The sequence below is a fragment of the Petaurus breviceps genome, unplaced genomic scaffold (genome assembly GCF_028583685.1).
Source record: "Petaurus breviceps papuanus isolate PSGF00001 unplaced genomic scaffold, PetGlider_PUasm1.0 90407, whole genome shotgun sequence".
In the NCBI taxonomy this organism is placed as follows: domain Eukaryota; kingdom Metazoa; phylum Chordata; class Mammalia; order Diprotodontia; family Petauridae; genus Petaurus; species Petaurus breviceps.
In genome coordinates, this window is record NW_027187241.1 from 42,617 (window position 1) to 66,566 (window position 23,950).

The 23,950-nt window shown below is 36.8% G+C and overlaps 1 protein-coding gene across 1 annotated transcript in view; it reads right to left on the reverse strand.

The window, feature by feature from the left end:
• PRKD3 (protein kinase D3) overlaps positions 1-23,950 on the reverse strand; it is a 99,906-nt gene that overhangs the window by 42,560 nt on the left and 33,396 nt on the right. The window contains exons 3-4 of the mRNA XM_069108618.1: positions 10,927-11,065; positions 10,174-10,305 (exon numbers count right to left, since the gene is read on the reverse strand). Of these exons, the coding sequence (XP_068964719.1) occupies positions 10,174-10,305; positions 10,927-11,065 (271 nt within the window). The remainder of the gene's footprint in view (positions 1-10,173; positions 10,306-10,926; positions 11,066-23,950) is intronic.

Here is a 23,950-nt window from a genome sequence, read left to right on the forward strand (position 1 = left end):
GTTATTTCAACAGTTTCCTAACCGGTCTTCCTGATTCAAGTTTCTCACCATTTCAGTCCATCCTATACATTGCTGCCAAATCTGATCATGTGATTCCCCTACTCAATCACTCCAGTGCCTTTCTACTGCCACTAGAATAGAATCTAAACTCCTCTGTATAACTTTTACAAACCAGTTCCAACCTATCTTACCAGCCTCACTAGACATGACTCTTCTCCTACACTAAAGATCTAGCCACACTCACCTTCTTTCTGTTCCTTACACAGGACACTCCCTTCTCCCAGTTTTGTGTTTCTTCTGTCTCCCTCCTCTTTTAAGATGCAGCTCAATCACATTCTTATGTATGAAAGTTTTCCCAGCACCCTCACTTCCATCTGTATTAAATATACTAATGTATTTTGTTGTCTCTTTCATTAAAGAACATAAGCTCTTTGTGAATAGCAGTTGTTTCATTACTTGTACTTATATCGCCATTAACAATACCTGGTACATAGTGGGGACTAAAAACGCTTTTTGACCGAATGACTGCTGGTTTCCAGAAATTCTAACTTCCCAAAGAACCTAGATGATAGGTTATTTGGAGACTGCAGACTCAAGGATTAAAAAACAAGAACATCAGAAGCTATAATTAGACTAATGGGAACCAGTAACTGGCCATAAAGGACAACTAGTAATGTTGGCTTAAATTGATATTCCCTCTGGTAAATGAAATAATATTTGAAGAGCTTTGCAAACCTAAAGGTCTATATAAATAGCCAATTGTTGTTATTACTCAGCAAGCATCTACAGACTTTTCTTTCATAGAAGTGACCAGTCGCTAAACTATCACATTGCCACCAGATAGATCACTTTAAAAACTACCCACTTCTAGGTATCTATAGCATAATCATTTGATAAGCAGGAAGAATTCAAATTTCTATACCTGGGAACCATAATCTTAAATGACATTCTGTGGATAGCAAATTTTTTTAAGTATTCAGAAAAATTGGAAGGCATAAAACATAGGATAAAAGCAAAGTTTAGGTTTGTTTCCTTCCTGAATCCCCCTAAAGAACTGGAGAAGGTAATAAGGGGAGACTGCCCCTTGAGTTGCCAAATGACTCAGCATGGATGCCAGAACCTCAAAATGAAGTAGGAGACCTTACCTACCCTGCTCATAGTATTTTACTTTTTTCCTAGGGATCAATAGTTTGGTTGAAGTACCAATGTGAGGAATCTCAACTGACTTGCAATTTTTCTATGCCTTCGGTTCATTTAAAATGATAAGCAATCTCCATTTTGCCATTTATAAATGGCAAAATATATAGGCAAGCTATAAAGGACCTATCCTACAAATGCAACAGAGTAACAGCATAAAGGACTTTCCATGTCTTCTGAATTCTCTATACTCCATGTCCTTAGGTGGAGAAAGGAAAAAATCACTGTCTTTCCCTGCAGTATTTCCATAAAAACTGGATCAGGAAAGAGCTAGCATAATTTGAAACAGAGAAATGATGGAAATTTCACAATAAGTATAGGAGAAAAGCAAAGATGTCCTCTCTTTGCATTATGATTTGACAGAATACTAGAAATTCTAGCTATAGTAATAAAAATAAAGAAAAACAAGCATTATAAAATCGGTTAAAGTAAGATAAAACTACCCCTATTTGCCTATAAAATGATAATTTACTTAGGATACTTGAATCATCAAGTAAGTTTACTGAATGATCAATAACTTCAGTGAAGTAGCATAATACAAAATATTCTCAAAAAATCATCAGCAATATTCAATACTGACAAACACAATTAGAAAACAGTTGACAAAAAGATTTCATTCAAAAGAATAAAATGCAGAAAGTATTTGGGAATCAGTTTACCAACACGTGTGAGGAACTTCTTTAAACATAATTAAAAAGGACTCTATATAAGGAAAAACTTAAATAATTAAGAGATTTGTTTATCGTTCATGGGTGGCTCAAATTTTCTCCTATTTTTATATGCCCTCAACACATGTGAGAACTTAAAACAATTGATTTGTCTTACAGAAGCTTAAGATCAATGGTTTCTATTTTCTTATTAAAATATTTATTTACAATTCTTGTTTCTTTTTGAATAACTAAAATTCCTTCCCTTTTGAGAAAAACTTATCTTTTTATATTAGTGATGAGGCTTGGCTTTGCAAGTTATATTATTCTAGGTTATAAGCCAATCCTCTTTTGCCTTCTACAACACCATATTCCAACACCTTCTTTCATTTACTATAGACAAAAAATAATCTTGAGGAATTCAACTTTTTTTTTCCTTTGTAGCTGAATTTTTTCTCTGTGGGACCTGAAATATCTGCTGTTTGATATATAAGTTCAGAAGTATGAATGCTATAATTCTTGGCAAGATAAACTTGAGTTTTCTCTCTCTCAACAATCTGTGTACTTTGCCCTGTATTTCCAATACTTTGGGACAATTTTCTCTCAATATTTACTGAAGTTTAAGGTGCTGGCTTTTTGATTCACTGTGGTTTTCTTTGGGGAGGAAGTCTGTAATTCTTAGATTATCTCTGTACTCCTATCTTCAGATTCAGTGTCTTACCAAATTCATGTTCTTCTGTTTCTTTTGATTCCTTTGTTGTCAAATTTTATTCTACTTCTATATTTCTGAGTTTCAAATCTATTATTCTATATTCCTGAGGCTCTATTATTTAGATGGTATTTACATCATATTCTAAATTATTCACTCTCCTTTGGATCTTTCTTTTGCTTCTTTGAAACCTTTGATTTCTACCTTATTTATCCTTTTATTTTTCTAGTTTCTAAAGTCAAGTCAGCAAGCACTTAAAAAGGACCTACTTACTATGTGCTAGGCACTGTGCTTAATAAGCTCAGGAGAAACAAAGACAAAAAATAGGACATGCTTCTCAAGGAGCTCAGCCTAATGGGGGCAACAGTATGCAAACAACTTTGTACAGACAAGATAGAGATACACACAGGATAAACTGGAGTTAATTTCAGAAGGAATGAATTAAAATAAAGGAGACCTTGGAAAGATTTCTTGTAGGTGAGACTTTAGGAAGCCAGAAGATGAGATGAACAGAGATTGAGACAGAGTATCAGGCCCAGGAATGGGGGAAGAACCAACTAAAATGCTCAGAGTTGGGAGGAGTGTCATGTTCAAGGAATAGTAAGCAGACCGATATCATTGAATAACTAGATAGCAGAGTACAAGGGAGGGATTAAAGTATAAAATGAACAGAAAAACAGGAAGGGTTCAAAGTTATAAAGAGCTTTAAAAATCAAACAGAGAGGTTTATATTTCATTCTAAAGGTAATAAGAAGTCCACTGGCATTTAATGAATAGGTAGATTAAAGGGAGGGAAAGTGGAGGAGGGATTGTGACATGGTCTGACCTGAACTTTAGGAAGATCAATTTATCAGCTGAGTAGAGAATGGATTGTAATTGGAAAAGATTTGTGGCAGGGAGACCAAGCAGCAAGGCTACTGTAATAGTCTAAGTGTGAGGCAACAAAGACCTGTACCAGCATGGTAGCAGTGTCAAGAAGGTGTAAACAAGAAATATTTTTGAAGGCAGAAATGACAGGGGTTGGCAGCTGACTGGATGAGGGGTCTGGTGTGAAAAATTAAAGCAAGTGACTGGAAGGATGGTGATACCCTTGACATAATAGGGAGATAAAGGCATTTGGAGGGAAAGATAATGAGTTCTATTTTAAATATTTTAAGTTTAAGATGTCTATGGAAAGTCCAGTTTGAGATGTCTAATAAGGAGCTGGAGATGAGACTGTCATTAAAGAAAGAGATTAGGGCTGGACAAATAAATCTGAGAATCATTTGCACAGAGATAACTGGAAGCCAATGAAATCACCAAGTGAAATAGCATAAAGGGAGAAGAGAAGGCCCAAGACAGAAACTTAAGAGAAATCCACAGTTAATGGGCAAGACTCAAATGAAAACCCAGTAAAAGAGACAAAAGATAAAGTCAGATAGTTAAGAGGAGAACAGAAAAGAATAGCATCAGGAAGACCTAGAGAGAAGAGTATCAAGGCAAAGAAAGTTATCAATAACATCAAAGAAAAATAAATGAAAAAAATATTTTTTAATTGTCCAAGTCTACAGTAAGGTCAAGCAGGATGGGAACTGAAAAAAAGGCTAAGAGATTTGTCAATTAAATGATCATTGATAACTTGTGAGTGAGTAGTTTCATTTGAATGATGAGGCTGGAAACCAGATTATAGAGTTAAGAAGAAAATAAAATGAAAGGAAGTGGAAATACTGATTGTGGATGCCCTTCTGAACCATCTGCAGTCACATGGAATTTATTGCTTTCTCTTTCATCAAAGATTTAAAAGTATCTATTCTTCAATGCACAGTATTTATTCATTTTCTGAATTGCTCATTTTTCCTTCTCTATGCATTTCAATTCTGGTTAAGCTCAGTGTGGACTGGATTTATACACTAATTTCTTTCCCCTGACTGCCATCTTTGTCTTTTCTTCTGTTCCATTAGTTCCACTGTCCCTCATCCACTGTTACCTATTTTTAATCTATACAAATAAGTAAGCCAAGGTGAATTCAGTGATCTTCCAATATTAGGAGGGGAATGAGAATTCTGTCTGGATCACTATCTCACATGAACACTGAAGAAAGATAATCTCAGCTGGATTTATGCCCCACCCCTCCCTTTTCATTTGGTAGAGAACTCCTTGCTCTGTTAACCAGCTTTATATTGAATATCTCCTGACCAATGTACCCTCCCCATAAATGTTCATTTTCTCTACTTGTGGGGCTGGGTACATCTGAAATTCCAGATTTCACTGGAAATCTTTACCTTCACTGAGTTATAGGTGTGTGAATGGGCAAATCACATCACTTCCAAAAAGCAACTTCAACAGGAAAGGACAGAAGCCACCAGTCAAAACCTGAAATGCAGACCTAGCAAAATGGCTACACTAGATATGGAACATATTGAGTTTAGCTTGTAAGAATAGCTTCCATCATACAGTCTTTTGTTGTTTTTTTAAGCTGGTAGGAATGTTTCCTTTCCTTTCTACTTGTAATTTTATTATCATATTTGGTTCATGTTATTTTGAGGTGGTGGTGATGGTAGGGTGTTGCAAAACCTTTCACACTGACATCTTGTTAAAAGTCTTCAATTAACTTGATTTTTGCAGTCATCTACCTACATCTTGCTCATCAGCTTGTTGGCCAATAAACTATCACAAAAACAGTTTTGGGAAAGGAGCAACAATAAATGTAATTTTAAAACTGCAGGATCAGAAGTTGAATACATATATTTTAAAATTCTATATATCACTTTTTAACATTCACCCATTCCAAAAAGTTAATTTTATAAAATGTTCACACAGTAAGTACAGGTACTTGGTTATTCAGAGAAATTATACTCATTCTAGAAAACTGTTGTTCATTTTTGTAATTAAGTATCCTCTAAATGCCATCTTGTCTACTGACTCATGCTTGCTCACCTGAAGCTTTTTTTCTTCCATCTTTCTCCATCATTCCCACAACATCCTCTTTTGGCCTCTAGGCCTTCCAGCAATAATGGCCAGAAATTACAGTCAGGTAGTTTCAGTCCAACATAAGAAAGGACTTTTCAACAACTAGATCTGAGCCATATGAAAAACTGAACTCCCTGTGATTGGGCACATTCATATACAAGGGAGACAAAAACTCTTAGGGATGGCGTAGAAAGAATTTTACACACAGGGTGCGTGACAGATTAGTGAAGGTGCCTCTACAAGATGGGCCTTCAGGGAGACAGTCTGAGGCACCTTTCGTGGTCTGTCTCAGTCTCTTCTCTAGGCTAAATATCTAAATGCCTTTAAACAGCCTTCAGATCCTCATACACTGTGGATTCAATGTTATCTGCCATCCTAGTGGCTCTCCTCTGGATGCTTTCCAGGTGATTAAGGACACACGTTTAAAGCTGAAAGGAACCTCAGAGGTTAGTTAGTCCAAACCCCCCATTTCACAGATGAGAAAATTGAGTCCCAGAAAGATTAAGTGCCCAGGGTCATACACATAGAAGGTATTGAAGGGGAATTGAATTCAAGTTTTTCTGACTTTGGAGCCAACATCTTTTCTACTAAACCAAGCTGCTGCTTCTTATCAACATACTTCTTAAACCTTGTGGTACCCATATTTAGCTCCTCAAATACTACCTTCTTCAAGCAGCCCTTCCCAGTGCCTGTCATTGCTCATTCCCTCCCTCTATGATTACTTCCAATTTTATATATGTGCATGTAAATACACATATATATAAATTATATATACATACAAAAATATGTACACACATATATAACTACATATATATACACACACACATCCACCTGTTTTCAAAATAATTCTTGTACACATCCAGCCCCTTCTGTCCTCTGACACTGCTACTAACCTGGTGCAAGTCTTGCTCACCTCATGCTCAGATGACTATAATATCCCTGCCTTGTTTGCTGGTCTCCCTGTCACATCTTTCCCAACTCCAGTCTGTCCTTCATTCAGCTATCCAACTGATCTTCCTAAAGTGCAGGTCTGACCATGTCATGACCCTGCCCCCCTTCATGATCCCATTCAATTCCAGTGGCTCTCCATTATCTCTGTGTGCATTAGATTGTGAGGGTAAGGACTATCCCTTTGCTTCCCTGGTGCTTAGCAGAGGGTCTGGCACATAGCAAGCATTTAATAAATGCTTGACTTGCCTTTGCAATTCTAATATCCTACTATTTCAAAATAAATGTATGTTATTGCTCCTTTTTTTCATCTTCTTCCTTACTTTCGTAAGAGGCAGCTAGAAATGCTGAAGCAATAATTCCCCACATGGAAGAGGCTGTTTCTAAAAATGCACAACATCATGTTAAATACCCTGCTTCTCACTTCGAAGCATGTGCAGGCAACTCTGTAACTGCTTCCAGTCTGCTAACCATGTGATGAGGATACAGACTCTTAACTGGCTGCAGAGCCAGAAACAGGGCTCCATTCAAAAGGCAGTCAGGCAGCCTGGGTCTGAGTTTTGCTCTCTTTTTCTTGTCTAGGTATAGTTCAAATGAGAGAAAATTATTTATAACTGTCATCATCATCATCATCATCATCATCATCATCATCATCATATGGTATTTTCAAAGGTTTGCAAAGTTCTTTATAAATATTATCTTATTTTACCATCACAACATTCCTAGGAGGTAGATGCTATTATTATCATCCTCATTTTACAGCTGAAAAAACTGAGGCACCCAGAAGTAAAGTGACTTGCCCAGGGTCACAAGTGCTTTCTGACTATAGTGTTCTGTCCCCTGTGCCACTTAGCTGCCTTAGGTACACTGGTAGAAAGTCTCAGACATTGCCCATGTGAAAATGTAACCCATGATTATAGGCCACCTCTGTTCTTTACTCTTTTAGGGGAAGGATGTAAGAGATGGCTGTGACCTTATAAGCTTCAGACGGTCAAGAGACAGAGCCACCACTCCAAAAGCTTAGAAGGGGGAATCCATTTTGGATCAGCCACAAGCCAGAGAGTGAAGAATGGAAGCCTAAACAACTTACACGACCTGGTTCAGCAGCAGCAGAGAGAAAAAATCAACCATTAGCCATGATGCATTTGGAAACGAACTTGGTAGAGCTAATGCTACGTAGGAACTGAGTTAAATTTGAGCTCACCCTCCCCAAGGCCTCAGGTGGAATAGAGGAAGAGTGTGTCCCCAGGTGCTAGCAAAGAGGGAAAGGGGGGGCTTCAAGGTGACAGTGTTCAGAGAGAAATCATCCCCCCCCCGGCTACCCTTAGAGCTCCAAAGGGGGGGATGAGGGTGATGCTGTCCCAGCCTCGTGCTGGAGCAGTGAGTCAGGACACCGGCACGCTCTTACCCCAAATTGTGCTGATATACACCTCCTAGACATTCTTACCCCTTGAACACATTATCTAAAACACATTCAGTTTCTTCAGTTTTTCCAGAGTCAACTCACTGATTTGTACCCTTAAATGTATATTTCTTTGTACTTTAATGGTCTCAAGGAAGACAGTTCCCAATATCATCCCAACTTATACAATACAGATTAAATTTCCATATGCCTAAATTTCAAAACTAATGGGTCTCTTTCTGCTGTCACACAAACATGGAAAGAAGAGTTAACTGAGGTCACAGAATTACCCAAAGCTCAGTAAGAACCAATGTTTACAGATTTCAGATCTAAAGTTCTATTCCTTTTATTTTCCAGTACATAAACTGAAAACTTAATAACTATTAACGAATAAGGGATAAATGCATAAAAATATGAAGTGACTTCACCATAATGTTTTTTTTTCCAATTTTGTCCATAAAGCAAAAAGCATAATGGAAATGAGACTAACAGATGCATTTCCTCCAAAACATATAGTGATATTATACAGTTTTCAGATTCTAACTTCTTTTTTCTGAACTTAAGAAACAAAGCAAGCATTTCCATAACAAAGCAGAACAGGAAAAAATAGGATTGCACGTGAAACTGCAAATCTATTATGTAAAACTTGCCTTCCCTTTTAAATATGTAATAAAGTTATCATGCAACCTTCTCTTTTTTTTCCTCCTCTTCCCTCATTCCCATTCTATAGATATCTACTATTAGACACAAATATGTATATATGTAAAACCAAGTTTCTAACTTTTGTGTTGTATCCAGATCTACTGAATGTTAAACACATCTCCATCTAGAATTTTTTAAAAGACTAAAGAAAATGTATCTAAGTTTCCTATTGAGCTCTAGAAAGGCAAAAGATTTGTTAAGGAGACTTTAAGGAGACTTTAGAATATATAACCTATGGCCAGGGCTTCCCAAGACTCTGGGATTATGTGGGAGCAGGTACAATCTTAAGGCTGACCCCAAGAATGGCTCTTTCTCTGGCTCACTGCCTCCCACTTGGAAATACTCCAAGATAATGTCCTAATAAACTTAAAACAGAGCTTGTGTATGGGTTTCTCTAAACATGGATTAAAAAGAGGCTCTAGGATCTACACAAGTACCCAAGGTACAATATGAGTATCAAATATCCAGCAGTCTTTATTTTATCCCATATAAAATATAAAAGATTATCTCCTCATAAAGGATCCACAGAAACCCATAAAGAGATACAGAAATACAATGTCCCACATGTCTTAGTGTAGTTTTAACCTTTAATAACTTAAAATTGCATTAGAATTGGGTATGTTAAAATTCAGTAAAGTATTCAAGCAGTCTCTCAGCTCACCCCCAGTAGAAATTGCTAACAGGCCTAACAAGTTACTATTTTAATGAGATCCCTTTCTCCTACAAGGTCACACGGAGCCCCTTTTGGATTCACAGTGGCTCCCAAAGGTAAATATCCTCTGGGAGCTGCTGAACAGTCAAGACTCCTTTCCATCAGACTTGCACCATCTGAATCACTAACTGATGTTGCTCTCCAAGGAGAATGCTGTACAGGGACTATGTGAAATATCACCTATTCTCCAAGGAGAACATCGCATAAGGAATCTTCTCTCTATATGGTATGGCAGTCAAACTTGAAACGAAAGTCACCCAAGAGATAATTCCCAAAGCTGAGGCTCTCCTTTGGGCTCAGTGGGCTCTCATGTGCCTGCTTCTGCTATGAGCTTATCAAAGAATTTTCTCAATGCCCTGATTGTTGCCATCTGTTAAGAGAGAAAGAGCCACTACTCTCCAATTTCAGGATCTCTCCTCTCAGGCTGTATAAGTTTATGTTTATCAGGGTCATGCATTTCGACCCAAGTTACCATCAACTACTCCTGGGGGTGAGAAGAAGAAGAAATGTCTTCTCTCCCTATCCTTGGACACCAGGAAAGAAGGGGAGAGCAAAGGAAGGCCTAAAGAGAGCAAGAGAGACTAAGACGAAACATTTTGCTTATACCGAATATGAGGAGGTACCATTGAGTCTCAGTCACCTAATCATGGGGAGTTAACCTCAGTCTCTGAAATCAAATCAGTACTGAACCAATGGTCATCTTGACATTTCAGGGGAAGATGCCCCTTAGATGTCTCCACACCTAGTTCATGACCTGAAAGTTCATCAGACTGATTAGAGGAACACCTTAGATTTATCAGTGACTCCCCTGAACATACCCCCTACCATACACACACAGACATGCACTTTATAAACACCATTTTAAAATGCTAAAAGCTGTCAAATGAGAAGATTATAGAATCCATACCTTCACACTTTAATCCTTGGCGCACCAATCCCCAAAGCATTTCACCACAATAGTCACAAAAAGTAGGTGCTTTGTAAGAATGCACATACAGTGCATGCGGACGGATCTGGAAATCTTCTACTGTAGCCAAAGCTTTTAAAAGAAAGGCAGTACAATAAGTCCTATTAATTAGCGTGAGATCATCAAGGTTTATTTATATAACAGAACACAAGAAAGGCAGTAATAAGCCAATTATTTCTGATCATTTCACCCAACCATGAAAAGATAAATTCTTCCTGGGTTTTGTTTTTAAACAAGAGCACTACAAATGGTTAGAAACTGCTAATAATTTTCTACCTTTAATCTTCTTATATTTTTCTTCCTCTTTTTTCCTTCAACAACAAACAATTCTATTCTATGGGACAGAGGAGGCAGAGCATCTGTACAGTTGAGTTGGCCTCTGTGACTCAGGAGACAACAGGAGATCACATTTCAGACCAAGGGCCAAACCTTTCGGCTTGTTCTCAAGGTTTGTGATTACTTCCTTATCTGTGATCAGATCCACCCTAGGTTTCTTCCATCCCCACATGGCAGGGAACTATTAAAGACATACCTGCCTGGAGTACAAATTACATGGAAACCATGTAATCCACCGTAGGACCAAAACCAAGTGTAGCTCATATTTGTCCAATACCTAGCACAAAAGATGTGGGTCCTTAACTAAGTCTTCTTTGAAAATCAAATGGAAACACAATGACGAACCTGCTTACTTACCTGACAGAACAACTTCTACAAGATCTCCTTCATGTATCTCTTCTGCTGAGGTAATCAGCTGCAAAATATTTTCTGAATTCAGGTCATGGCGAAAGAGAAGAATTTTGTCATACATGCCAAAGAAACCACATTCTGGGAACTGTAAGAAAAATAATTCTGTATCAGTATATCTTCAGCTTTTAAAAAAAATAAAGTTTTAAGTTTTATAATGCTGTAGCATTACATTTTATTTGCCATCACCAATATCAAATCCTAAAATGTCAACTATGAATTCCACTCTACTGACTTTTAAAAGTACAAAAACAGATTTTTAATAATGCGACAAAAAGTTCTTACATGTTTTCATTCCAAGTTTTTTTTTTAAAGCAGAAAAAATACAGGAATAAAAATTTAAGATTTTTTTTTTTTAAAGTACAAATTTCAATTCCTATTTATCAAGTTTCTTCAGTATTCTTGGAATTGCATGGAATGTTATTTGGTTATTGTTGTTCAGTCATTTTAATCATTTCCAACTCTTCATGATCTCATTTGGGGTTTTCTTGGCAGAGATAATGAAGTGGTTTGCCATTTCCTTCTCCAACTCATTTTACAGATGAAGAAACTGAGGCAAACAAGGTTAAAGTTGCCTTTGCTTGGCATTACATTACAGTGACTTGTCCTGGGTCTTACAGCTAGCAACCATGAGGTCACATTTGAATTCAGGTTTTCCTGACTCCAGGGCAGGGCTCTATCCACTGTACCACCTAGCTGCCCATTTGGTTATTAAGTAGCTACAAAAAGGTTGGTATAAGACTGTTTCATACCGTATACACTTGTCTATCTTGCCCTGTCACCTACCCCTTCCTCTCCTTTACTCTTTCTTGCTCTGGGCACAGTTATCAAATTAGTTGTACCCCTGCTTTGGGAAAGGACATGTGAATAGACTGGACTGTCCTCTGGATCAACTCACCATCCCTAAGATTCCCCAAACAAAATCTTTCCCCCCCCACCACCCCTGTAGCCATTACTCCCCTACATGCATGCACTGTCTCTCCCTATTGAAATGAAAGCTCCTAGAGGACAGGGCCTATTCCACTTTTTTTTTGGTCTTTATTAATTTGTTTGTTTACTTTGAATTTACAAGATTCAGTTCCCCAGTTCTTTGAGTTTCAAATTTTCTCCCCCTCCCTTCCCTTTCCCCACCATAGCAGCATATAATCAGGTATAGGATCTGCAGATACTTTCATATTAGACACTAGTCAGCTTATAAAGAAGGATTGTAATGGATGGAATGAACAATGGGAAAAAGGAAACAAAACCAAACAAGAAAAAGAAAGAGAGCAGGTAATGTGCTTCAATCTGCATTCAAACTCTGTTCTTTCTGGTTCTTCCTCTGAATGTAGACATCTCTCTCCATCATGAGTCTTCTGGAGTTTACTTATAGCCCTGCATTTCTGAGAAGAGTCAAGTCTATCAAAGTTGGTTATCACACATACACTGTGTCTGTAATTGCGTACAAATTTTTCCTGGTTCTGCTCTTCTCACTCAGCATCGGTTCGTATAAGCCTCTCCAGATAGATATGAAGTCTATCTGCCCTTCTTTTCTTATGGCGCAATAGTATTCTATTACATTCATATACCATAACTTGTTTAGCCATTCCCCAATTGATGGGCATCTCCTTAATTTCCAATTCTCTGCCACCACAAAAAGAGCTGCTATAAATATTTTTGTACATATGGTTCTTCCTCCTGCTTCTATGATCTCTTTGGGATACAACCCTAGAAGTGGTATTGCTGGCTCAAAGGATATGAAATTACTTATAGACCTTTGGTCATAGTTCCAGATTGCTCTCCAGAATGGCTGGATCAGTTCAAAACTCCACTAGCAATGCATTAGTGTTCCAATTTTTCCACATCCTCTCCAGCATTTATCATTTTCCTGTTTTGTCATCTTAGCCAATCTGACTAGTGAGATGTGGGTACCTCAGAGTTGTTTTGATTTGCATTTCTCTAATCAATAGTTATTTGGAGCATTTTTTTCATATGTTTATAGATATCTTTAATTTCTTCCTCCGAGAACTGCCTGTTCATATCCTTTAACCATTTATCAGTTGGTGAATGACTTGTATTCTTATAGATTTGACTCAATTCTCTATATATTTTAGAAATGAGGCCTTTATCAGAGACATTGGGTGTAAAAATTCTTTCCCAATTTCCTACTTCCCTCTTAATCTTGGTTACATTGACTTTGTTTGTACAGAAACTTTTCAGTTTCATGTAATCAAAGTTATCCATTTTGCATTTTATAATGCTGTCTAATTCTTGTTTGGTCATTAAATCTTCCCCTCTCCATAAGTCTGACAGGTAAACTATTCCTTGCTTTCCCAGATTGTTTACAGTAACATCCTTTATACCTAGATCATGCACCCATTTAGACTTAATTTTGGTATATGGTGTTAGATAATGGAGTATGCCCAGTTTCTGCCATACTATATTCCAGTTTTCCCAGCAGTTTTTGTCAAATAGTGAGTTCTTACCCCAAAAACTGGGATGTTTGGGTTTATCAAAGAGTAGATTATTATAGTCATTGACTACTGAGTCTTGTGTACCCAATCTATTCCATTTATCCACTGCTCTATTCCTCAGCCAGTACCAAATAATTTTGATGGTTGCTGCTTTATAATACAGATTAAAATCTGGTATTGCTAGGCCACCTTCCCTAGCATTTCTTTTCATTAATTCCCTTGATATTCTGGACCTTTTGTTCTTCCAAATGAATTTTGTTACTATTTTTTCTAGGTCTATAAAGTAATTTTTTGGTAAATTGATTGGTATGGCACTAAACATGTAATTTAATTTAGGTTAAATTGTCATTTATTTATTTATTCGTTTGTTTAATTTATGGCTCGACCCAGCCATGAGCAATTGATGTTTTTCCAATTAGTTGGATCTGACTTTATTTGTGTGAAAAGTGTTTTATAGTTGTGTTTATATAGGTCCTGGGTTGTTTTGGCAGGTAAATTCCCAAATATTTTATAATTTCTACAGTAATTTTAAATGGAATTTCTCTTTCTACCTCTTGCTGTTGGATTTCATTAGAAATAAACAGGAATGCCGAGGATTTATGTGGGTTCCACTTTTTGCATTGCTATTGTGTAATTGGCACAATGTCTAGTTCATAGTGACCATTTGGTAAATGCTTTTTAATTTATTTATTCATTCAAAGATATGAGGCAGAAAAAAATAAATTTAAAAAATCATTTTTCAGTAAAAAGGACAAAACTTTCCTCATGATAACTGAAGCTATAACTTTAAGGATTAACAGCTAAGAATACGAAGTTGTGACCTTATTTAAAGAAAATAACTGAAAGATGTTATTAGTATCAGAAGACCAAAAGTCCTACCTCATTGTCTCACTGTGGTGAGGAAGATGGATTCTCAAAGCTATTCTAGCAGAATGCTAACTGGCAGGATGAACCTGCTAGGAAGGTAACAAGTTTATAAGGTGCTGGACAGTATGCTGGTCACTGGGCGATGATTTCTTTCGCCATTGCAATTAAAAAAAAAAAAAAGACAAAACAGCTTTCAGCCCTGTGTAATCCTCTTCATTAATAGTCAGAGAGAGCCAGAAAAGGGGGCCAAAGGTGCTAAGAATTATGCAATTTAACTAAGAATTATGCAGAGCACTTGTGAACAGTCTCAACTACTATTGGTTCTCTAAATATGAGATCCTTATCTACTGAATGAGTGAAAGAACTCAATTACATCATTCTTACCATTCTTGTTATAGTTATAAATTAAACCAGAAAACAAAAATAAGTTTAAAGTAAATGGAAAGATGGTTCAGAATTTTTCCTAGAAGCAAATAAAGAAGTTATTGTAGTTAATTTTATGTCTCCAAAAACAACCAAAAAAATAATTTTATGAACCTCTTAAGCATCTTGTTCTGCAGTACATTTGTAAAAAGAGCATCACAAAGAAAATTACTACTTAGGATATATATGTACATGTGAGAATGTATATAAATGTATCATGTGCATGTACCTATCTATTCCAAAATATTCTAATGCTAGATGACTGTAGAAGAAAAGCAGGCAGCTTGTTGGTTAAATTATATGTTGCAGACTGCTCACATCCAAAATGTACCTTTCCACTGCCCCTTGTATGATGTTCATCTTTAGTTCTTTGGAAGCAGTGGCGTTCTAAAGAGCAAAAACCTGTAAAAATAACTTTATTGAAAAATAGCCAATTGCTGTTATGGGAAGCTTGGAGTGAATAAAAGTCCTTTGCACATTCCCAAAAGCATTCCATCCCACTCTCCTACTTTTCAGCTCTGGGTCCCTTGCTCAATGTCATCTATGTATGGTCTATCCCAAATGCATATAATCAAATAAGCTCTAAAAAGTATCAAATAGTATTCAAATACACACTGACATATAGGTACCACAATTTGTTTAGCCATTCCTCAATCAATGAACACTTAATTTTGTTTCCAGTTCTTTACTAATCCAAAAAAGTGCTGTAATACATATTCTGGTATATATGTAGACTAACACTTAATTTTGTTTCCAGTTCTTTACTAATCCAAAAAAGTGCTGCAATACATATTCTGGTATATATGTAGACTTTCTTTGTCTTTTATGCCTGGCTAGATAAAAAGGTAGGTATTCATAAATGACAATCTGGAACAGATCACATCTTTTACAGTCATGCAACTGACTGAAATATTCAAAGAATGAAAAATCCCAGTCTTTATTGTTTGCTGAATATAAAAAAAAAGCATCTGAAAACACAAAATGCACCTCCAAGAAGATGTCTCTCATATATATATGCCAAAACCATATAAGATGTAACTATTAGAAGGCTAAGGTAAGGGGTGAAAAGAAGGGGATTCCAATGAAATATGGATTAAACTTGCTAATAATAGAATGATGCTGACAAGTTAAGGAAGTGGTGAACCTAGAGAAATGGCTTGGAGACTACACATAATGGGCTGAGACTAAAGCTGACTTAGGTCCTAGGGGTAAAAATGTTAGAGATGGGGGACAGCTATGTGGCACAGTAAATAGAGCACCGGCCCTGGAGTCAGGAGGACCTGAGTTCAAATACGCACCCAGACGCTTAACACTTACTAGCTGCGTGACCTTGGGCAAGTCACTTAACCCCAATTGCCCTGAATTCCCACCTCCAAAAAGAAAAAAAAGTTAGAGTTGGGGTTAAAGTTCATTTGTGCATATATCTTGGACAGACACAGCAGATTAATAAGGAACTGAGCCTAAAAAGGAATAGGATTAAGGGTTTAATAATTAATCCTAGAATCCATTTTGGAAAACGTTCAGTTTTTTTGTCTATGTGTATGCATTCCCCTTCACTTCCCACCCTACCAGCTTCTCCATGAAACTAAAAGCCCGCATTTCTTAACACTAGTGTTTCTCCAGTGATACTACATGGCTATGATCCTGTGAAGCCACAAGTTTGCAAAGGACTGAAGCTGCATAGTGTATAAATAGACTTTGCATTATGAGTGAAGACTCTGCCACCAAAAGTGATATAAAAGATATCATCAAAGAGATTTACAATGGAGAAAAAGACAGGAATGATCATGGTACAAGAACAAGACATAACAGCTGGACAGACCATGTGCTTTATCGGTACCCATGTTAATATCAAGACATCTAAAGGAAGATCCCAGCATATCCCAACTAAAGGTGAATTGATATGTATGGGTTAGGATTTATACTGGTAGAATAAGTAATCACATTCATGGAATCAAGAGATTCATACAAATATAACCTAACATAGGTAATATTACTAAAAATATTGTCCCCACAAAACCAAATAAATCCCAGAAATAAAAACAGAAACAATCTTTACAAATTTAATAAACCACTGAACCTGTCTGACGAAAGTATAAACTCACAGTTAAGGGATTAAAAAAAATTGAATTCACTTCATCAAGCCTTAATAAAATTTTCAATTCAGTTATCTTATAGCTTAAAGAATATAAAATATATAAACATAAAACCCAACTTGATGATCAATTTAAGCTTCCTTAACCTCATACTTATATCTTCACTTTACAAAAAATAAAAATTTGGGAGGAATATCAAGGCTATTCATTTAAAAATTCAATCTGAAATACTGTCAAGACTCTGATGAGGTGATGGTAAAGGGTAAATACATTTTCTGGATTAGTAAAATTTTTATACCCTGCTTATCTGTAAATATAATTTAAATTACAAAATAACTAGACCATATAAAGTGGTTTTCATATTCTTAAACTTTATACGGTTGCAAAAAAATGGTAAAAAGGTAGATACCCATCAACTGAGATGGCTACAAATATTCTGGCACATAAATATAAGAAGTTATTACTATTTCATAAGAAACAAATATGAAAAATACAGGAATGCTAATATGAATTGATAAAGAATGAAGCAGAAGGAGAAAAACAATATTTACAATGATAACATAAATAAAAATAACAAATAAAGCCAAGAAGCATTTATTAAGTTCATACTATATACCAGGCACTGTACTAAGCAAAGTGGACAAAAACAACAAAAAAAAACAAGCTTTGCACCTAAGAATAATGGGGGAAATGTGCCTTTCTCCCTCCTTTGCAGAGATGAAGGATATAGTTATGGAAAGTAGCATATTGCATCAAATTCAGTGCTTTAATTTTGCTGAACTTTTTTCCTCTTTCTAGGCTGAGGGGCTAGGAAGGTCATATCTGGAAATAAAGATGATTTATAAACAAAAGATATCACTAATTTATTTATTTTTTTAAAAGATAGCTGAACTTGGTAAAAATGGGTAAATACCCAATATGAGAAATAATAGAAACTAGAATAAGAGAATATAAGTTGACAGAAAGACGAGATCAAATGTTGGCCCAAATATGAGGGAAACATTGTAGCCAGGACTTAAAAACAAGTGAAACTTTAAGAAGTCTTAAAGCCTGGGAGTATTAGAGATAAGCAATGGGTTTCAAGGTTGAAAGGTGTCCTCCCTATCTACACAGGAGCATAGAACTACCAGAAGGATACACTTTGGAAAATCCAGATAAAAATAACAATGGGAACAGTGTGAATAATAAAGAGTTTATTTAGGGATACATATCCTGTTACTAAAGAACATAACAAAGAATTTTACTATAAGAAATAAACTGAATAGAAATATTTTCTGAAATATTCTTAAATGTAGACTGCAAAGAAATACTTTACTATAAGAAATAGACTGAAAGGCATTTCTTTAACAATGATCAAAAAAGTTATCACATAATATATACATAGGATTGCCTAGAGTACAGGCGTTCAATTAATTGAGTGGAAATACTAATAATATAATAGTTGAGATAGCTAGGTACACAGGAGAGAGATCTGAGCCTGTAGTCAGGAAGATGAATTCAAATCTGGCCTTATACTAGCTGTGTAACCCCGCTTATGAGTCACTAAACCTCTGTTTGCCTCTGTTTCCTCAACTGTAAAAGAAGGACAATAATAGCACCTACCTCACAGGATGAAACGAGACAATATTTATGAAAGTGCTTAGCACCACGCCTGGCACACAGTAGGCACTACATAAATGCTTCTTCCCTTCCCTCGTTCTCTCCCCACCCCATTTATATCTACAAAACCTTTCCTCAAAACAACCTGCTGAATGTGGACAGATATCTCCACTGAATGTTTGGAATATTCTCATCCAGAATACTTAATCACTGAATACATTAATAAAGCTTAATTCTGCCTTCACCTACTCTACTACTTAACTCTAATTGCTACTGTTCCTAGAAGTGGTACATGACTGAGAAAACATCAGGCTTACCTGGGGTTATATACAGGGTTTCTTAAACTTTTTCCATTAGGGACCCCTCCAGCATTTTTCAAACCCCCATATGGGATCAAGACCCACAGTTTAAGAAGTGCTATACTTTATAGTGTGCTTGAATTAAATAAAGTTTTTTTTTTTTAAGCAATCAGGGTTAAGTAACTTGCTCAAGGTTACACGGCCAGTTATTTTTGTGTGGGTGCCGAGTATCTGAGGCCGGGATCAATCCCAGGTCTCCCAAGGCTGGGGCTGGCACTCTTACTCACGGAATAAAGCTTTAATAACTGCTTACAGTGGACTAAAGTCCACTAGAAAAGTCTTTTTAAAAAGAAGGCAGTCTATAACAGAGAGCAGATGGAGCTGAGATGTTTATGGAAACAAATCAATTTAAATTTTATTTTTTACTTTGCTCAGATAAACAACTGATTAGGAGACCAGAAGGAAGCAGGACTTTAACTCAAATAGGAAGGCAGGAAAAATGGTAAATACTTAACTGAAGGGAAAACTAATATTAAGGGGGAAAAGTGTTCTTGAAAAGATTTCACATATAAGCGATTATCATTAGGTTCTTCATGAACCACTTCAGTCATACAGAGAAGCCTCTTCTCAGAATCATGTTTTTAAATATTTGAAGAAAGTGTTAAACTTTGGTTAGAGAAAATAGAGGGGTCATTTTTCCCTGTCCAAGTTCACAGACTCCCTGCGGTCCCCTGAGGGATCTACAGGAACCCCTGGATTTACAGATAATCAATTCCTATTTCATCACAAGACAAAATTCAGGACCCAAGAAAGCTCAGGTCCTCCTAGCTAACCAGGAATGCTAGGAAGCTCACCTATGGCTGTGACTGTGCCAGAAATGTCAGCTTAAGAAGGCTTAGAATGAGAAAGTGATTCCAGAATCACACTCAGGGCACTGAGAAGTTTACTCTAAAGACAACAAGGAAGATGGTCTGAAGCAATGGCAGATTCATGTCTCCCACATCACTGACATGAAACAAGGTATAAAGTGAATGGAAGAACTGACACTACTGACATAGTTTATTTTCTTTGGCAAATGCAGTAGAGAACAACAGCTTTAGAATCCAAGGCCCTGTATTCAGATTTTCCCTCTGTCAATGACTCATCAACCACCTGGACATCACCTAGAGAGTTAATTAACTCACTGGCCTTTCATTCCTCATCAATAGAAAAAAGGTATTGGACTAGATAACCTCTAGAGTCGATTCTAGCTCATCTAGGATCTTAGGGCATGAGAGATACAAAACAAAGTGCCAAGTGAGGTCTAAGAGGAAAGATCATTATTGACGACAAGAAGGCACAAGAACAGGTTTGAGGGAAGCCTTCTGGAAAAAAGTGACATTTGAATCAGGCTTTAAAGAAGAGGCAGCAATTCCACAGGTAAAATGGGGAAGGCAGGACATTCTAAAAAGAAGTGGAATGGTGTATGCAAAGAACTAAAATCAGGGTATGTTCCCAGAGGGGTGGAGAGTAGTCTAATCTGGCTAGAGCACAAAATGGGGTGATGAGTAATATGAATCAGGGCTATAAAGACAGGAAGGTCCACCAGATTGTGGAGGCCTGGAAGCTAAAGAGAGGATGAGGGCTAGAAAACATATGTGAGAATGAATGAGAATGTCAAGGAAAAGGAGAGGGCCAAGGGGCAGACTGCAGGGGAACATCCACATTAACCATTCAGAAAGGATTCACTTTCAGAAAGATATGAGCCAGTGAATGAGGGAGAAAAGAAGAAAACCATGACAGTATGCCATATGTAAAGCCAAGAGAACAGAGACTACCCAGAAGGAGAGAATGGTTAGCAATGTCAAACGCTACCAAGGATGAGGGCTGGAAAATAAGTCACAGGATTTGCATTACCTCTAAAAAAAGTTCAATAGTAATGGAGTCTAAACCATAATCCAAGGAGCTAGGGAGAAAATAGTTGGTGGATAAGGAAGTGGAGGCATCAGGTCTAAGTACAACTTTTTTTAGTAAGTTTGAAAAAAAAATGGAAGCAAGGATGGTTGGTTGGGATAGGAGAGTGAGGAGGTTTTTTTGTTTTGTTTTGTTTTTTTAATTATTAGGGACACTTGAACATTGTTTGCAGGTAAATGGGAGCCAACAAAGCATGAGACTGGAGATGCAGAAGAAGGATTGGAGGATATAATAAGAGGAAATGGCGTTAATGACACAGAGACTAATATTAGCAAAGAGTGTGGATGCCTCTTTTTCTAAGACTAGAGGGAAGGGGGAGAGAGTGGGTAATAAAGACAAGATGTTTTGAATGGAATTTCTGAAATAATTTTTCAAATTTCACACCAAAATCTGAAACCAGCAAACACACAGAATATTACAGTTTCACAAGTTAAGTATGGTTTTCTTATGCCAATGTTCAAAAACCTAGGGGGAAAAAAGAAAAAAGCACTTCTTTCCATCAATCAATCAACAAAATACCAATTAAACATCTACAATGTACCAGCCAGAGTGTTACCCTCTGAGGGCAAACACAAAGAGAAAAATTAAATAGGTCCTGTGATTGTAAACCTATCTGAGAAAGGAAATTAATAGCTCTATTTTCTACCTAGGAATTTAGATATTATTCTCTATTAAATTAAAATGAAACAACAGAAGAAACTAAATAAGTCTGACTTTAAAAGCTTCCTTTTTAATACAATGACTCAAGACAACTACAACTCTGAAGGACTTATGATGAAAAATGCCATCCATCCCCCAGAGAAATGGGGGATTCAGATTGGGAATTCAGATGGGAATCTGAATACAGATCAATACATACTTTATTTTTCTTGGGGGGTTTTTTGTCTATGTTTTCTTTTACAATATAACTAATATGGAAATGTGTTTTCCATGACTACACATGTATAGCCTGTCTCAAACTGCTTGCTTTCTCAATGGGGAGCAAGGGAAGGAATTTGGAACTCAAAATTTTAAAAATGAATGTTAAAAATTGCTTTTACATGTAATTGGGGGAAATAAAATACTAAACAGAAATTTTTTTTAAAAGAAAAGCCTCTTTTTTATTATAACTATGGAGATTGTTCTTCCATCATTAGATAAGTATATATTGTCAAGGAGAACAAAGCACACAAATGCGGAAGACTGGTAAAATGGAAAGAACAGTGGATACAAAATCAAAAGACCTACATCTCTATTCCTTGTCCTATCACTAATTTGTCAATTACTAAACCTCTCTGAGCCTCAACTGCCTCATTGGGAGGAGTCTATGAATGATGGCCCATATAAGTATATTCTTAAAGTTCTTTTAACCAAAACAAGCAAACTCTGTGTTTGTGTGTTGACTGACATCATTAGGTGAATAATAATAATACTTATAATTGAAATTTATAGGAAGGTTTAAAAACTTGAAAAATGATTTACCTAAGTCATCTTATTTGAACCTCACAACAACTGTGAAGTAGGTATTACTGAGACAGTATTAATCTATTTTATAGATGAGGAAAAAGGCTAAGAAAAACTAAGTAATTCATCTCTGTCACATAGAAAATAAATATTAGAGGTGGTATTCAAACCTAGTCTTCCCAAAGCCAAAGCCAGCACTCTGCAAAACAGTTCTGGAGTATGAGTGATGAACCTAACCTTAGAGGTAAATGTAGGTCAGACCTAGAGAGTCTATGCCCCTTCCCCCTCCCATTGCCCAAAGTACAGACCTTCCTTCAAGTCCCCTACATGGCCTTCCTATCTTAACTGTTGCCCCTGTTCATCAACTCTTTTTTCACCCAGAGCTTGAGGATTCCACACTTCTTACTATCTCCACTTATTCCGTCATATCTGAGGGTCAGGTTCTCTCTGCCTTGAAAGATGACGATTTAGTTAATTTTATAAATCATTCTGTTTCACAGATAACACAGAGGAGGCACTGGAGCTTTCAGGCTCCTGCTTCTAACAGGTTCACTCTTGATCTGGTCAGACAGGCAGACACCTTCAGAGGGTCAATAATCAGCTTTATTCTAGTCCAATCTTCTCAGAAAAGTTGCTGATAATGGGAGAACCAGCTCCTACAGCATTCCCTAATTACTCTTCTAGCAGGGACTGGCAAGAAGAGGGGGCAACTATCCCTCCATCTCAATGGGGTCAATCAAGATAGGCACAGCTTATGTACTCCCCTAAATCCCCTGAAGCCTTGATGGGGGCTAGTCAAGCACACACAGATTCTCCTATGAGTTCCCCGTGGTTTCCCCCACTCATTGACCATTGCCCACTTGCTTTATAGGGCAACAGACAAAGAAGGCATCTTGCCAACATTAAGCTCACAAGTTAACTTCAGCAATATTGTCATTCTGCACAAGTGTAGTAAATATCAATTATGTCACCCCCATATTTTATAATACCACCTCAGTAGGACTGTATGTAACTGTGATTCTAGGAATTTCTATCTAGAATCTTTGGAGCTATTTTGGGAGTTATTATCTAACACATGGAAACTAGACATTACCATGGCCATGGATCCTGAGAAACTACACTAAAAATGATAATAAAATCCTCCTTACGTACACATTCCTAACATGCAAATTAGTTATTAGATAAACTTAAAGACCTCTCTTTAGTTCTTAAGTCACACAAGAACTTTCTAGACTTAAATATTATTTGGTTTTTCTACTGGGGAAAAGATACTGGACTGTGAGTCCAAGAGCCTAGGTTTGAATCCCAACTCTTACTACCTATGGCCACTGGCCAAGTCACAAGACAAATCAACAAGCATTTATTAAGTGCTTACTATATGCCAAGCAATATGCTAAGCCCTGGAGGTACAAAGAAAGTCAAAAATGCCCTTAAGGTGCTCACATTCTAAGTAGGCAGAGTATGCAAATAATGATATATTGTACATACAAGATATATACAGTTTAAATGGAAGATAATCTTAAAAGGAAAGGACTAGCAAATTAGAGGAGGGGAAGTAAGAGGTTCCTACAGAAATTGGGCTGTTTGCTGAGCCTTGAAGGGAGCCAGAAAAACTTCAAGGTTAAAATAAGAATGGAGAGCACTCCAGGCATGAGGGATAGCCAGTGTAAAGGAATAGAGTTGGGCAATAGAGAGTCATGCACAAGAACCACAAGGAGAATAGTGTAGCTAGATTACAGAGGGTGTGGAAGGCAGAAAAGGATAAGGAGAGTGGCAAAGTAGGAAGGGGTCAAGTTATGAAGGCCTATGAAAGAATAATAAAAACAATAAAGATAAAAAT